Source organism: Phaseolus vulgaris, chromosome 6 (genome assembly GCF_051622355.1).
Source record: "Phaseolus vulgaris cultivar YP4 chromosome 6, ASM5162235v1, whole genome shotgun sequence".
In the NCBI taxonomy this organism is placed as follows: Eukaryota; Viridiplantae; Streptophyta; class Magnoliopsida; order Fabales; family Fabaceae; genus Phaseolus; species Phaseolus vulgaris.
The window spans coordinates 14,969,435-14,984,798 of record NC_143503.1 but is presented as its reverse complement, the minus strand read 5'-3'; the positions used below and the strand labels follow the sequence as shown (position 1 = coordinate 14,984,798).

Below are 15,364 nucleotides of genomic sequence, written 5' to 3'. Positions count from 1 at the left end.
GTGTTACTGTCCGATATGTGTATCCAACACCAACACGCCATTCAAGAGAAGTGTATGAGTTTCATAGACAATGTTCCTACTAGGGAGATGAGACTTAGAAAACTATTGAAGTCTTCATCTTCCTTCTTGGGTCGGGCAAGTTGCGAGGGCTCTGCTGGGATCCTTCTCGCCTTCGTGTCTCTCCTTCGACTCTCAGTCTCGGGTGAATGCCAAATGGAGGAGGTACCTACAGAAGACACTCTGACGCTCAAGTCAGTAAAGTAGGTGATCGGCACTCGGGTAGCTGCACAGTAATAAATGACGTATCTTATTCCTTGGAGTGTATGCTATTTATATTATTTTAATGATCTTACCTCATTGAATTTGATTAGTGGAATAAATCACACTTATGGTTGCATTACCTAATTCTTAATGGTAGTTTGACTTCACTGACCTTGGTTTGAGCGTTAATGGTATAGGTATCGGCCAGCCTGGCCGTGCGTGATGTCTCGATCCCTGATCGAACCACGTTAGCATGTGTCTCGGTCAACTCGACCTGGGTGACCGAACCACGTCATCATGTTAGTCGACCATACCGGCACACAAAATTGCATAATTACTGTTATAAATTCCAAAATTCTAAAATTCTAATACATATAGATATTAGTGTAAAAAATATACTCTTAAATTACATATTAAGGACTAAATAATAACGATTGAAATTGAGTTTAAGAACGAAATAATACATGCTAAATTTTTACTAAAATAAAATTAATCTATATAAGTTTTTATTTTAAAATAATGTTTTTAAAAGAACTAAACCCACAACGCACAACGCACAACGCACCCAGCCCAAGGGAGAAAGAACTAAACGAGAATACATACTCCACTCTCTTGTAATGTGTGTGTTTTATTGGAGTTAGACGGCACTGCACCCAATCACCCTCTCTCAATCCCATCCCTTCATCCAGTCCCAAACTCTAATCAACGTCCTCACACCCTCTAACTGTATGCGTCCAACCGTACTCAATAAGCACTCTCTTTTACAGTCATCAGAGGAGAAATGACCTTATTCAGAGACTTTAAATACAGTGTCGACACCTAACCCCTTAAAAAATTCTGAACCCTCTCACTCACTCGTTCAATCTGTTCCTTCCCAGTTAAATTCACTGATTCTTCTCTCAACTTCTACCGAAAACTTTTACTTTATTAGGGTTCCCCTTTCGTTACCTCTTCAGGTCAAGCTTACTGATGAAACTGCTATTTTGTTGTTGTTTTGGTTGAGTCATTTGGTGGTGTGATTGTAATGCTGCATTGCTGTTCTGGGTTCGAATTTTTTCAGCCAGAGTTGTTTGTCTTGTTGGGTTGGCTTTGTTGTAAAAATGGTTACTTTGTGTGTTGTGTCTCTGTTACTTTTTAACTTCTGAATTTGAAATGTCGTTACAGTGTTTTTTTGTTTTGTTTCAGAAGTATATAAAAGCATGTTTCCTTTTGCATTTTTTTTGGATTTTGAAGTTCTTTATATATTGTTTTTTGTCGGACTTGCTTGTTTGACTGTTTATGTTGAAGGAAAAAGTTTTTTTTTTTTTACTGTTGGTCTTGATCACCACATCTTGTCTGAGGAATGAGTTAGATTTGCTGGAAATTTGTTTTGGTTCATTCTTTGGAGTTTTTTTTGCTATGTTGGGGTAGTTATGTGTGCATTTTGTGATCATTTTTGTTTTACTCTTTAGAACATTCTCGGAATAGGTTTAAAACCCTAATTTCTTGTCATGCATGTCTTTGATTTGTGGGTATTTGTGTTGATGGATTATAATTAATTTATGGATGCTTTTGGGTGACTTGTTTAAAGGTATTATGTAAGTTAACCTTTGCGGTTCTAATTACTCTTGCAATTTATATACATGTATTGATCTCTTATATGCGTGTGTGTTTTTGCGTGAAATTAATAATTAACTTAACATATGTTATGGAATAATAATTAACTTCAACAAAAGGTAATGCATTTTTATTTTTGGGGAAACACACTTCAATGATATCTTATGATTTTCAAATGAATGATTTTAAATTGTGGCCTTGATGGACAATGTTGTGGAAAGCTTGTACAGAAACATCAGATGTGGCTACAGTTGTGGTTTTGTAGGCTTTCAAAACCCTGATGTTTTTGCGGCCCCAATTGTTGCTGTAGACCTATGATTAAAACCTTTCTCAAGTGCATACTTAGCATTGATTGCATACCCTTTTTAGTTCATGAGATTATTTGAACATTAACTCTGTTTAAGTCTATCCTAGTTTATGTTTGAAGAACTTGTTAGTATGGAAGTACTATGATGGTAGTCATCAACTTATCTTTTGCAGTTTTCACACCACTTGCACTTTGGTATCGTTCTGGTGATTTTCAGGATAATGTGATCCCATGCTTACCTTATATCTGTAACTTTGTATGTACAGGCTATGAGTTCATTTGAGCCAGATGGAAATGGGAAGGAGGAGTCACTTCCACCACCACCACCTGTTGTTCCCTCTGATGTTGTACCTCTGACTGCTGAAGAAGTATTCTCTCATGTTGAACCTGTTAAAAAAAAGGTGTCTCGACTTCCAATTGCCAGACGAGATCTGGGATCGAGAGGAATGAAAATACAATTACTAACTAATCACTTTAAAGTTAATGTCGCTAAAAACGATGGACATTTCTTCCATTATAGCGTAAGTTCTTTTGGTTTATTATTCTATGAGTCTGTCTAATTTTAGTTATTCGATTGAGCTCCAGTGCTTACAGTATTGCATATTATATGCAAACAGGTGGCTTTTACTTACGAAGATGGACGTCCTGTGGAAGGTAAGGGTGTAGGGAGAAAGATAATGGACAGGGTGCAAGAAACATACCATTCTGACTTAAATGGTAAGGACTTTGCATATGATGGGGAGAAAAGTTTGTTTACTATTGGCTCTCTCCCTCGGAACAAGCTTGAATTTGAAGTTGTTCTGGAGGATGTCACCTCTAACAGGTAGAAAGAATTAGACATGTAGTTGTTGTTTTGGCCCTCCAAATTGGTTTTCCTATTATTGTATTGACAGGATATTTTTTAATTTGGCTTTTATTTTTTAGGAACAATGGCAATTGCAGCCCTGATGGTAATGGGGATAATGAGAGTGACAGAAAGAGGATGCGACGTCCTTACCATGCAAAGTCATTCAAAGTAGAGATAAGCTACGCAGCAAAAATTCCAATGCAGGCTATCACCAATGCCTTACGTGGGCAAGAGACAGAGAATTTTCAAGAAGGCATTAGAGTTCTTGACATAATTTTGAGGCAGCATGCTGCTAAGCAGTAAGTAGATAATGCTTTCTTTTTCTTTGTATATTTAACTGTGTATTTTTTTCAATGATTGTTATATTACCTGGATAATATAACTGTACATTGTTTATTGCAGAGGCTGCTTGCTTGTACGCCAATCTTTTTTCCACAATGATCCAAAAAATTTTGCTGATGTAGGAGGTGGTGTTCTTGGCTGTAGAGGATTCCATTCAAGTTTTAGAACCACACAGAGTGGCCTGTCTCTCAACATAGGTTAAATCTGTTGCCTGTATGCTATCTTCTCAAGTCAATATGTTTGGTCTAATTCTTGCAATTTCTAATTTGCTTAGATGTTTCAACTACCATGATAATTACTCCTGGGCCTGTGGTGGATTTCTTAATTTCCAATCAAAATGTTAGAGATCCTTTTCAACTTGACTGGGTTAAGGTGAACAAGTTCTCTGAAAACATTTTTCATTATTGTTCATTGATCTTCAAGGCTTAGGTCTGATCTTTTTATTTTTTTTCCTAACAGGCCAAAAGGACCTTAAAGAATCTGAGGATTAAAACCAGGCCATCCAATCAAGAATTCAAAATTAATGGACTCAGTGAATTTTCATGCCAAAAGCAGACGTACTTGTTTTTAAATTTTCTTAAATTCCTTTGGCTGTTCATGGCCAATTTAAATACCTTGTGTATTGTTCTGCATTGGCATTGTACTGTTGTTCGTTCAGTGTTGTGTTGAGGTTTTTGAAGATGGTGTGTATTTTGCAGTTTTACTTTGAAGGGTAAAGGTGGAGGGGATGGTGGAGATGGTACTGAGGAAATCACTGTTTATGATTACTTTGTTAATGTTCGAAAGATAGATTTGCGATACTCTGCTGAACTTCCATGCATTAATGTTGGCAAGCCTAAACGACCAACTTATTTTCCCATTGAGGTATATTAAGGGTTTTTGTGTTTGTTTTCCATAATGTTTTTGTTAGTATTAATATGGGTACAGATTGATCGTAGTTGTACTTTTTTTTATTATCAATTGCTTTTCTCCTTCTTGGTTTTACAGCTTTGTGAATTGGTATCATTGCAACGATATACAAAAGCTTTGTCCAACCTTCAAAGGGCTTCATTAGTGGAAAAGTCCAGGCAGAAGCCACAAGAGAGGATGAAAATTTTGTCTGATGTGAGTTGGTTTGCTAAATTGAGTGATACAACTTTAATTCTTATGTTTAGAATAAGGAATCTTACTATCGTTTCTGCTGAAGGCACTTAGACGCAGCAACTATGGGTCTGAACCTTTGCTCCGTAATTGTGGAATTTCTATAAGCACTGGTTTCACTGAAGTGGAGGGTCGGGTTTTGCCTGCACCAAGGGTATATATATATTCATACCATTGTGTTTATGAATCCTTTTGTTAATTTTATGTTGCATTAAAGCATACAAAGTGAATGATATTTTCTTTATGGTTTATGTGGTTGTGGGAATGACTTTGTTACTCTTAATATTATTGGTGCCACGCCAATAGATAGCTTGCAAAGTGATTTACATCTTTATCTTTTAGCAAATGCCATGCTAAACTTCTATTTTCCCTTTTTATGTAAACAAGATAGAAATGGCCCTTTAAGTAACCCATGATATGGATTCTCCCCACAACAATCTGAATCGAAAGATAAAATCTCACCGTCCATCCCTTTTTCTTATTTATAGGAAGAATACCTTATTTCTCTAATCTTGCCTTCCCAATTAATCCAGGCTGACTAACTGATATCTTGTAACTAACTATCAATGTATAGGTAACATGTAATTAACCAAGGATGGGTATCTATGAAACTATTGCCTACTTTAAGAAATGGCTTTGCTCTCTTTGTTACTAAGGGTGTAGTTATTCCTTGATGTTGACGGTCATAACTTTAAGACATTAAAGTTTTTGCTTGCCTTAGCCCATTAGCCAATTCCATACTATTTTTTATGCTTACTTACCATTAAGGAAATCCTGAACTCTTTTTTTTTAGTTGAGTCAGTCGATATTCTGGTGTAATATTGAGTTATAGAGCTTCCTATATTAACTAATAGTTAAGATTTGTTTTCTTAAATTCTCCAGACTTGAATTTTTGCAGTTCATTTGAGGTCTTAGTACATGCCTGAAAATAGATTTTTTCCTAGAAAGTAGATTTTTTCCTAGAAAATAATTGCTTTTTTTTTCAGAGGTTCACAATGTTGGGAATTATAAGCAATTATTTATTCTAAAAGCTGAATGAAGAAAACTCATATTTTACTTAATTGTGAACAGTTAATTATTAATTTCCTCATTGCCAATCATAAGTGTCTGTAATAGTGTTATGGTTTAAAAATAATTATTGAATCTTCTTCAATAGTTGAAGTTTGGCAATGGCGAGGACATCAATCCAAGGAATGGGAGATGGAATGTTAGCAACAAGGTATTTAGTTTAGTTCTATTCATATTCCTGTGTCGGTTTAATATTTTCTACCTTATAACAATATTGCCCAGATTCTAATAAATAGAATGCTTCAGAAATTTGTGGAGCCGTCAAAAGTAGAAAGATGGGCTGTTGCTAACTTCTCGGCACGCTGTGATGTACGAGGACTTGTGCGTGATCTGATTAGAATTGGAGATATGAAAGGAATTGTATGTTCTTTAACTTTATATTTAGTGAAGTGTGAAAGGGTTACTGGCTGAGATTTAACTGTTTTTTTTTTTTTGTAGTTGATAGAGCAGCCGTTTGAGGTGTTTGATGAGAATCCTCAGTTTAGGCGTGCCCCACCCATGGTTAGAGTGGAGAAGATGTTTGAAACAATCCAGTCTAAACTTCCTGGCGCTCCGCAGTTCCTACTCTGTTTACTTCCTGATCGGAAAAATTGTGATATTTATGGTTAGTGATTTTAGTTTTAATAGTATATTTACTCCCAAACAATTTTCATGTTCCATAGATGAAAAGTTTATTTTTGACATTGAAGGTCCATGGAAAAAGAAGAATCTTGCTGATTTTGGAATCATTAATCAGTGTATGTGTCCTTTAAGGGTCAATGATCAGTACCTTACCAATGTTATGTTGAAGATCAATGCCAAGGTATATATAGTCAATGGTTGTATTTATGGTAATATTATACAGCATGTTCATATAGGCAAATGCCTGTAGAACATGTTAATATCATAAATAGATGAAGTGTGATGGACACGTTCATGAGTATTCCCACATACTAATATATCACCTGGTTGTGATAATTTATTTTTATTGCAGAAACCTCTTGTCTGTAGTTTTTAATGTCCTTCCAAATAACTAATACCTTAATGCCTTTCCCCATTTTATTTTCGTGAGGCTTGGTATAATTGATTTTTATTGCATAGTTGATGATTCATTGAAGGAAATTCTCCCCATTGAATTTGTTTATTGTTATGCAGCTTGGTGGATTGAATTCAATGTTAGGTGTTGAACATACTCCTTCTCTTCCCATTGTTTCCAAAGCTCCCACCCTCATTCTGGGCATGGATGTGTCACATGGCTCTCCTGGGCAGACTGATATTCCTTCAATTGCTGCGGTAAATGATAATTGTTCTTCTGTGTTTGTTTCTAAATCCTTGTCTGTGCTAAGCCTAAATTTTGGATGAAGGTATACTAGCTTTTAGCATTAGCCTGCATGCCTAATGTGTAAATATGCACATGCAGGTGGTCAGTTCTAGACAGTGGCCTCTGATATCTAAGTATAGGGCTTGTGTTCGTACCCAATCTGCAAAGGTTGAAATGATTGATAATTTGTTCAAGCAAGTGTCTGAAAAGGAAGATGAAGGCATTATGAGGTTGAATAATTCATAAGTTGTGGTTTAACAATGCATTTAATATTTTTTGTAGTAATTGATGCTTGAATATAAAATTGTGCTGTTTTTTTGAATATTTATTTTTGTTGTCTTGTAAGAGCAGAAGTTCAAAACATTATTTGTAGTTGTATTTATTTTTACTGCCTATTTTTTCCTGATGGTCGGTGTATAAGGACTGTTTAGTTTGATGGGTTTCAATTTTTGCAGGGAACTTCTGCTTGATTTCTATTCAACTTCAGGAAGGAGAAAACCTGAAAATATTATCATATTCAGGTATTTTCTTTTTCAAAAATGCAGCTTTTGTTAATTGTTTTCCGTTGTTTTTCTTGTTTCTTCATTTTGGTCGTTACAACTGTTATCACCTAGTGTGACCAGGCTTTGTTGTATAAACCATGTTTGCTTTTTCAAGTGGTTCGATTATTGTGCTATCTCAAATCATATTGTGTTCTTAGCCTTCTATTAATTGTCTGGATTGAAGTATTAAGTTGATGCTTTTTAGTATATTGATTTAATGTTAATATGTTTTACATTTCTGATTAAACCGAACAATGTTTGTTTTCTTTCTATCTAATATAGGGATGGAGTTAGTGAGTCACAGTTCAATCAAGTTTTGAATATTGAACTTGATCGTATCATTGAGGTACTGATGCTGGTCGATTGTGCTTTTTAAATAATGATCATTTTAGTCACAACTGATCTTTACAATTTTAGGCTTGCAAATTTCTCGATGAAAATTGGGAGCCAAAGTTTTTGGTAATTGTTGCTCAGAAGAATCACCACACCAGATTTTTCCAGCCTGACTCTCCTGACAATGTCCCTCCTGGCAAGTGTTCTGGTTCTTTGCAATAAGATTTTTTAGATGGATACTATCTGTTCCTCTATTTATCAACCTGGTCTTTTGTAGGAACTGTTATCGACAATAGAATTTGTCATCCCAGAAATTATGATTTCTACCTTTGTGCACATGCTGGAATGATAGTGAGTATCCTTGCTTTTTAATATATATGTACGCATGTATGTATGTATATATTGTGTAGGTGTATGTATGTGATGTATTATTTCAATAATTTTGAAGTCGCATTATTGTGGATTGGTTTGTGTGGCTACCTAATATGTTTATTCCCTCTAATTGACCTTTGCTTCAAATGTGCCTTTTCAGTTAGACCTTGCTACCTTTTATTTATTTATTCTGATTGTGTTACTGATAGGCAGAGCTGATATTTGCTTCAGCTGATATTTTCTAAGAAGATCCTTCATAGCTGCTTGGAAAGTCGAGGGTGCATTTGTTAAGCCAAAAACCATAACGAGGAACTAATAATGGCCATAAAAAATTCTAAAGGTTGTTTTGTGATAGTTAGTAAGGTGAACCCTTATCTGATGATATCCAAAATGTAAGTCTAACTTGGAGAATATGGTGGCCTGTGTAAGTTCATCCGAGAACTTGTCTATGGTTGGGATGGGAAGGCGTAGTCAGCACAAAACTGCCAAGTGCCATCTTATTTTTTTTTCATCAGAATGACTGGTGAGGAAAATGGGCTGGTGCTGGGTTGGATAATGTCTTCCTGCAGCATAGAGTTAATTAGGTTTTTCATGCTTCTATGCGAGGGGTTAGTGGTATGGTTTAATGTTAACAGGAGAAGCGTTTAATGGTTTAATGGTTTTTCTATTGTTTCCACCGTGTGTTGTCTAGTCTTGTTGAGTGTGTGGAAAAATTGCCATAACCAGTTGTGTAAGTGCCAATTTGTTTTTAAGGTTAATTTTAACTGATATGGAGTGCTATTTTTTCTGATTCCTCGTTCTTTCCATGTGTATTGTAACAGTCAATTCAATTTAATGTAGGTAGACCTAGTTATGTGTGGAAAAGTTTAGTGTAAGAACTTGTATTAACATTTTCCCCCTCTAAATTGTGCTCAGGGAACTAGCAGGCCTACCCATTACCATGTGCTGCTAGATGAGATTGGTTTCTCTCCGGATCAGCTGCAGGAGCTTGTCCATTCATTATCATACGTGTAAGTGGAAAATTTGGACATATTTTATTGCATTGCACTTATTTTACAGTTTGAGTTGAGATCAATCTAGCCAACATGAATTGCTTTTGAATGACAGGTATCAGAGAAGCACTACTGCCATTTCTGTTGGTAATAACTTTTAGTTCACTATTTATAGTTTGTTATTTATTTATTTATTAATTTGTTGAAACTTCTCTATAAATTATCTATCTCACTGCAGTTGCGCCAATTTGCTATGCACACTTGGCTGCATCCCAGCTGGGGCATTTCATGAAATTGGAGGACAAATCTGATACAACATCAAGCCATGGTGGAGTGAGTGGTGCTGGTGCTGGTGCTGTTCCCGTCCCTCAGATGCCTCCTTTGAAGGAAAATGTGCGCAACACTATGTTCTTTTGTTGAGTGAGGCATTAAGTTGCCTTGTCTCTTTTGATGAAAAAGCTGTAAATGAGTTATGTTCTTGTGCTTGATGTGGACGGTTTAAGTTCTGTGGTAGACTGAAAAGTACGGTTCTCTATCTGGAGGCTTTTCTACAAGAAACCTTTTGTAGGACAATGTGCGCAGCACAATGTTCTTTTGTAGAATGAGGCCTTAAGATGCCTTGCTTCTTTTGAAGAAAATGCTGTATATAAGTCATGTGGTGTTGGGGCTAGCTTTCTAGAACAAGCCTTTTTCATGTGTTTTTGTGGGCGCTATCTATCTAATTTGCAGTAGTACTCCATCTATTTTATTGCATTCCTTTTTATTGTTGCTTTTTGGGCTCCGTAATTATTCTGTTTCTTCCTGCATCCCATCATTTTTTTCTTCGCATCCCATAAAAAACGTGAAATGAGAAAAATAACCCTAGGTTTTAAATAAATCGTAGTGCAGCGCCCCCTCCCTCTTCTCTGCTTTTTTTTTTTTCTTAACACTGTTTCAGTGGATATAAACAGACTTTGTGCATTGTGATTGCTTTTCTGTGTTGGTGGGAGGGTTTGTAGCCGTTATTTATCGGAAAAGAAAAATAAGGTTTAGTTTTTCTTGACTTCTAGAATCCCTAATTTTTAATTTTTTATGGAAATGGTAAATCTGGAAGACATTGGGGGAGTCCATCCAATTTGAATTCGGAATTCTGGAATAGGTGAATAGTTTTTTGGATTTGGATTAGGCTTTGGAATAGGTAAGTAGTCTTTTGGATTTGGGTTAGGCTTCAGGATCTGGAATTCCAACAAAATATTAAACAGCTAACAGTATTAAAACTTGTTTCCTGCTGGAATAGGCATTTGTGGAGCATCTTTGGAATGTGTTTTCACTTAAGGATTTCCAATTATGAAACTCTCATTCTTGAATGTGATTTTTCACTTACGGAATTCCAATTATAAAACTCATATTTTACCCTATGGAATATCAAGTATGGAACTTATTTTTGAAACCCAATTTTTGAAAACCTCCACTCCATCATAATCAATCCAAATTAATACATTACACCTCATTTTTTACCTCAATCCACCAACAAGCTTTTTCAACACATTAACACCTTCATTGTACCTGCATTGAGGTCAACTTCTGCTACAAGTAACTCCATGATCTCATCTACAACTTTGCTACAAGTAACTCCATGATCTCACCTACAATTTTGCTACAACTAATTTTGATCTCACTTGGAACTTTGCTACAACTAACTCCATGATCTCACCTGCAAATTTGCTACAACTAACACCATGATCTCACTTGCAACTCACACACTACCATAGAAGCTGCTTTTTGAAATAAAACACAGAGAACAATTTTGGGATTTTTAAGAGTGACGAGATTTTTAAGAGTGACGAAGTACATTAAGAAGAATGAGTGGTGTAGGAAGAAACACCCAAATTCTTAACTATTTATCTTATGTGAGCTTGCTCTAATACGTCCTTAGTCTAATGAACACTTTGTCTTATATGATGGTTTTACATTGTTTTTTCTACACAATAGTTTTTTCTTTTCAATGTTCTCTTTGCATTATCTGTTTAGAGAATGAACATTATAACTCGATTGTCTAATGAGCTTTATCATTATTTTGTCTGACAACTTTTCACTTGTTTATCGTCTAGTGAGTCTTGCTCATTTTCTCTTTTGTTTTTGTCTGATCTTGTACTGCATATGAATGAATAGTCATATGTGACACACTTTATAGTGTTTGTTATCATCAAAACATATAGATGCTCATACCTTGAGATCATCTTATGAGTAATGTTTTGTGCATTGACTCAATAAGAAAATCATATTGGTAATGTTGTTCCTTGCACCCTCCTCGTTAAAATGAGTACATTAATTGATGGAAAAGGCCCAAGCCCATGATAGAAGAAGCCCAAGCCCAAGCCCAAATACAAGTTCAAGCTTCAGCTCAAGCCCAACAAATAGAAAATCTGGGCCAACTAAGCATCATTGGATGTCTCTTTTTGTAATTACTTTTTAGTAGTTTTTTTAGTAGAACATAAAGGGAGGTGTAGATATAGATATAAGATGTGCAAATGTATAAAGGTAAGTCACACCTTCCATGTGACATAAAAAGAAGGTGTAGGTGGAGATTTAGGAGGTGCCAAAGAAAGAAACCAAGTCACACTTCCCTTGTGACTAGGAATTGGCTCTAAATTCACATGCTTCTCATTTGAATTTTCCTCCACTTTCATTTGAATTTTCAGCCCTCTAAACACTATAAATAAGAGGGCTTGACTCATGTAATTTCAAGATTAATATAATTGTGAATTGCTGTCAAATTTGAGCTAATATCACTACTTGTCAAAAACCTCTCAAGGTTAGACTAATAATCTTCAACTTTCATTCTATCAAAGAGAGATGACCTCACCACTCTCATTTCATACCTAACCTGCACCTCCAAGGCAGCCACATCTCCTAGGAGAGCCTTGACCGTGAACCTCCATTAAGCTTTCGCAAATTCCACCAACAATCCTCCAAGAATGAAGGCACTCTTCCAGCATTAATTGCTAGAAGAGGAGGACAATGTGTGGTCTATAAAGTTGTCCCAATTATGATGTATAGGGCTAAAGATGAAGTGGACGGAACGTGAATTGGTTTATTTGCATCAAACATTAAGGAATGTCCTAGTACATTTTTAGTCGACTTGTTGGTTGATAAAGTAAATTCCTTTTATTTGAAGCATTTCAACCATCATTTTTACTCTTTTTTTTGCGACTATTGTTAGTCACCTCGTTTTGTTGTAGAGTTAAGCTTTATAAAAAATTAGAGCAGTCATTCTTCGATCGGTGCAAACTTTATTAGGCTTCGATCAATATGAAAAGAATGGATATGAAGGCTCTGAAGTATTTGAGTTTTTATTATTTGAAACAAGACCATCAACCATATATTGTATCAAATACAATCAATGTTTTCTCACATTAGTGTTTTGCTTTTTCTCAATTTTTATTTTTCTATTTCTTGGATTTTTGCCATTGTTTATTTTTACTTTTGTTTATTTTTATATTTGACTTTTGAGTTGTCCTTTCACGATCCTTGTTTGTGGACAATTTGAAAGAAAACATGATTTCTTGGCTCAAAGAAAGTGTAAAGGATATTCACTCTTTTTCTTTTTGGAAAGGAAACATGCTCATACATAATTTCAAATCATGAGTGCCTTATTTTTAGGATGATTATCTTTAAAATCAAATTTGATGACTTCCAACATGTGCTATTTTCTTTTCTTGTTTTTTTTTCTTTGTCCTCTCTTAAGCTTAGACTACCTTTGTAAGTTTGTAGTCTAAGGAGCCTTTATTTTTTATATTACATTACTTTTATTTGACTCAACAATGGGGGTTAACCAAAAGAAGTGTGATATTTTTGTTTGGCAAATTCTTCCTACACCTCCATATCTTTCTCATACACCTTCATATTTTTTTTTTAATTTCAACAATACCCTTTTAAATATGGTGGAGAGTGTGATGTCTTTTTCTTTATTTTCAAGTGGTGGTGGTTGTTTGTGGTGACTAATGATGGCTAGGGGGAACGTTGGTGATTGAGGTAAGTTTTGTTGTGATTTTACTGGTGGTGGTTGTGTTTTTGTTTGTTTTTTTTCTCATTTTTTTAGAATTCACCAAGAAAAAAAAAACCAACGAGATGTAAAAATGGAATACAAAACTAAAAAAAACCATCTTCGCATAGGAGAATGTCGAATACAATGAATCTTCTTCTCAACCCTTTAACACACATTCAAATGATGAAACTGTTATCTAAAACGTTGCGACTGAAGAAGACTGAAGTATTGCGACTTGAAGAGAGGTATGAGGTGCAAAGGTGCAAACGTGAAACTGATGTTATTTAAAAAAGTGAAGTTATGTTTTACCTAACACAGTCATAATCTTTATCTTCAAGAATTATTCAACTTTCAATCTTCATGGGGGTTTGGATATATCAAATATGACTCATCATAGTCTTCAAGTCTTACAAATTGTTCCAACAAACTTCCCCATTCCAGAGTCAATTGTTCCAAAAAAGACATATTGTTATGGAAGTATGTATATGTATATGAATTTATTTTTTTATGTTTCATATATAATCTCTTTTAAGCTTAATGTGAATTTGTGATTATGTGATTTAGAAAAGTGTATTGAACTTGCTAGAATTCAATTTTAGTTAATATAGCTAAAACCATATTCAAGTTTATAGGATATTTATTTATTATAATAATTTATTATTACTAATGTTGTTATTGTTATCAACTATATGGTGTTGAGAGGAATCGAACCCAGGTTACATGAGTAAACAAAATTTATAACTCAAATGGTAAAATAAAGTTCTTATAGGGTTTTGGAGAGAAAGTGTAGTGGTTAGGGCTTGGTGGGTGTTCTGTGGTTGGTAGCTAGCTAGTCGGTGGTCAACGCTTTGTTCCTAGCGGCTCTATTTATCACATGTTTGAAGTGTTGGTTATTTTTGGTGGGGTGTGGATGGATTCTTTCGATTTTCAAATTCCCAGGGCATATCAAGGACCAAGGACCAAGGTTGTTCATCACAAGCCAAGTCATCTTATGTGGCTTAAGCACAAAAGAAGACTTCTGCACAAGCCTTGAATAATGTTTGTGATATCCCTTTTCCACAGCTGTCTTCTCCTTGCATCAATGGAGATTTGATATCTGTTCAGATTGATGAAGATGTGTATCTCGCAGGTTTTAAAGAGTGTAAAAATCACCTTCAAGGAGAATAGTACTACCCAAAGGTGACAAACCTCTTACTCATATGAATGTGTGCAAAAAGCTGGATCTTGCCTGGAAATCTCCAAGATCTTGGAAAGTTATTCCTCTGGAAAAAGGGTTTTATGAATTTTCTTTTCCTTCCCTTGAAGACATGAGATGAGTCCTAGCAGTGGGGTCTTGGAATCTCAATCTGGGTATCTTGAGAGTATTTACTTGGACTAAAGACTTTGGGCCATCTTTATGTGGAATAATGGCAACCAAAAGCATTTTTCTCTATAGTGAGGGATCGATACTCCTCTTTCTCTTGATGAATGCACCATGAATAAATCTAGAGGTACTTTTGCTAGAGTGTTGGTTGATATTGATATGCTATCTTTTTTGCCTAATCAAATTTTGGTTGAAAGACCTGATTTTTCGTTTATTTTAGATATTGAATTTGAGACGTCGCTTCCATTTGCTTTTCATGCAAAATGATAGGGCATGGTATTTCTAAATGCAAATGAAATTATGATAAGCTCAATAACACGACAAAATCGCCTACTATTTTGTCCAAAACCTGATGTTGTACAATATAAACTTGTGTTTATCCATACTAAAGAAAATAATGATGCCTTTCACAAGAATGGTATAATAGAGAAACAAATTTTTGCACTAGCGGTACAGATATATGATGTACATGTTTGTAATGCAGGGGTAGTGGAAGTTGAGGGAGTTTTTATTGATCTTGATACCCTTATTGAAGTTGTTGTTCGCTAGTTAGAAATTGGATCTCTTGTTGGTCAAAAGTTTAAGAAATCTACTGAAGATATAGGGGCTAGTTCAAGATGTTGGGATGATTTTTTTTTTGTTGATATGTCCTCTTTTGAAGATGTCCATGAATCAAATGATTACTACAAAGAAATGACTCTTTGCCTCTTTAAAATTCTAATCTTTTAGAAGAATTTTCTTATATCAAATATGCAACAAATGCAATTAGTCCTATAATAGTTTCTACCAAACAGGTTATTTTTATATTTATTTCACAAGATTTGGTCTTGCAAAATTATTTTGAATCTCTTTCAGATGGTGAACAAGGGGCTTA

The 15,364-nt window shown here is 35.1% G+C and overlaps 1 protein-coding gene across 1 annotated transcript; it reads left to right on the top strand.

Annotated features, from left to right (window-relative positions):
- Positions 1-788: 788 nt before the first annotated feature.
- Positions 789-9,843, top strand: LOC137831045 (protein argonaute 4). Its single transcript, XM_068638551.2, has 23 exons — positions 789-1,217; positions 2,431-2,685; positions 2,782-2,987; positions 3,089-3,310; positions 3,414-3,550; positions 3,628-3,725; positions 3,813-3,910; positions 4,052-4,217; positions 4,341-4,457; positions 4,540-4,647; positions 5,650-5,712; positions 5,808-5,921; positions 6,000-6,165; positions 6,251-6,363; positions 6,696-6,833; positions 6,961-7,091; positions 7,317-7,382; positions 7,686-7,749; positions 7,821-7,932; positions 8,014-8,087; positions 9,024-9,118; positions 9,216-9,247; positions 9,339-9,843. The coding sequence occupies exons 2-23, from the start codon at positions 2,434-2,436 to the stop codon at positions 9,518-9,520; spliced, it is 2,754 nt and encodes a 917-aa protein (XP_068494652.2). The 5' UTR covers positions 789-1,217; positions 2,431-2,433; the 3' UTR covers positions 9,521-9,843.
- Positions 9,844-15,364: the final 5,521 nt, after the last annotated feature.